Source organism: Pteropus vampyrus, unplaced genomic scaffold (genome assembly GCF_000151845.1).
Source record: "Pteropus vampyrus isolate Shadow unplaced genomic scaffold, Pvam_2.0 Scaffold304, whole genome shotgun sequence".
In the NCBI taxonomy this organism is placed as follows: domain Eukaryota; kingdom Metazoa; phylum Chordata; class Mammalia; order Chiroptera; family Pteropodidae; genus Pteropus; species Pteropus vampyrus.
The window spans coordinates 524,721-526,211 of NW_011889085.1; the positions used below are offsets into that span (position 1 = coordinate 524,721).

General features: G+C 63.3%; 1 protein-coding gene across 1 annotated transcript in view; it reads left to right on the top strand.

Moving 5' to 3' along the window:
• Window positions 1–1,017: 1,017 nt before the first annotated feature.
• Window positions 1,018–1,491, top strand: part of LOC105303426 — a 63,183-nt gene continuing 62,709 nt past the window's right edge. Inside the window, exon 1 of the mRNA XM_023521501.1 lies at window positions 1,018–1,238. Within this exon, the coding sequence (XP_023377269.1) occupies window positions 1,018–1,238 (221 nt within the window). The remainder of the gene's footprint in view (window positions 1,239–1,491) is intronic.

Below are 1,491 nucleotides of genomic sequence, written 5' to 3' on the forward strand. Positions count from 1 at the left end.
TGTTGCCTCTGTCCCCATGCACCCCAGGTTCCCCGTCTGCTTTGGGGTGCTCAGTCCGCAGTGTCATCCCTGAGGGGGAGGCGGTGGGCTGGGTGGAGGCAGCCGGTGGGACGGCCCGTCCGGGCAGTGGTGTTCGGGCCTGGTGGCGGGCATCCTGGGCAGCAGGCCCGGGGTGGCAGTGAGCAGTGTGGGAGGCCGGTACAACCCCCAGGCTCACCTGTAACGGTGACCTTGCTGGGCCACGGGTCCTGGCACTCACTTGATGGCTGAGGGACCGCGAGCCTGAGGCCCCATTGTCCAGTCAGTTCCGCCCCCTGCTGGCCCCCCGCTCCGGGTTTTGGGAGACAGCGTGGAGCACGCAGGGGAGGGGACACCACTGCTGGCCTGAGGACCTCTGACATGGGGCAGTCCCGAAACTGGTCCTCGCGTCATTCCTGCTGAGCAGGTCACCAACGTGTTGACACACTGCGCTTGGCAGAGCTCGAGAGAAACTCAGGGTACAGTGACATCAGACCGCACCCTTAGCTCTTGGGGCCTTGTTTACCCGAGCAGCCCCCAGGCGCTTTGTTGGCACGTGAGCCGCCCCCACTGCCCGTGGGGCTCTGGCTGGGCCGACGTGGCTCCCCCCAGCCGCTAGGACCCGCCCGGCCATGAGCCGCACGGACCGGGGCAGAGGCTGGGGGCGGCTGGCGCAGCGCTTAGCCTTTGAAGCCCGGCTCGCTGGGGCCGGCCTCAGCTCCTGCTTCAGGAAGAAGCTGCTGGTCCCGCAGGCACAGGCAGCGGTGACCGGGCCCTTCCCGGCTTCTGTTAGCCTCCTTGCTAGATGCTCTGCAGGTGCTCTGTGCCGTGAGGTCCTGGAGAAGCCCCTGGGCTGTGTCATGTGACCCGTGTGTGACAAGGAGAGGAGACCCAGTGGCCGCCACGGCCTGGGGCGGTGTGCGTGAGGGCGCGCAGCACATGCTTGGCGCACGCCGGCCTCTGCTTTTCTTGTCTGATCTGCCGAGGACCCATATCGAGATGATCGAGACTTGTGACCGCCATTCCCACTTGCAGGAATCCAGCCCCGAGAGCCACGTGGAGGAGCAGACAGGTGTGCAGCCGAGGGGCTTTGTCACAGTGACAGAGGGCGAGGGCCCGCCCGTGCGGGTGCCATCCGGTGGCATGGGTGGGCCTGCAAGCGTGGCAGAGAAGGGTGCCACGCTGCATCTAAACAAGCTGCAGGACAGCGTGACTGATAGGTAAACGCTCCTGTGTGTCTCTGAGTATTTACGTCCATCAGCACACAAAGGAGACGCGCGTCAGACTGGGGCAGTGGCGACTTTAGTCTTTTGCTCTGCATACTCCAGTGAACGGCGAGGAGATCGTCACAGATGAAACGTGAACCTGCGTGTCGTTCGGTTTTTAAAGTAAAAGCATAATCAGGTTAAAATTTTTACCGAAGTGTAATTAGTCCCCTTCTGCCCTCTCAGAACTTAGCGAAGCGTGCGAGCT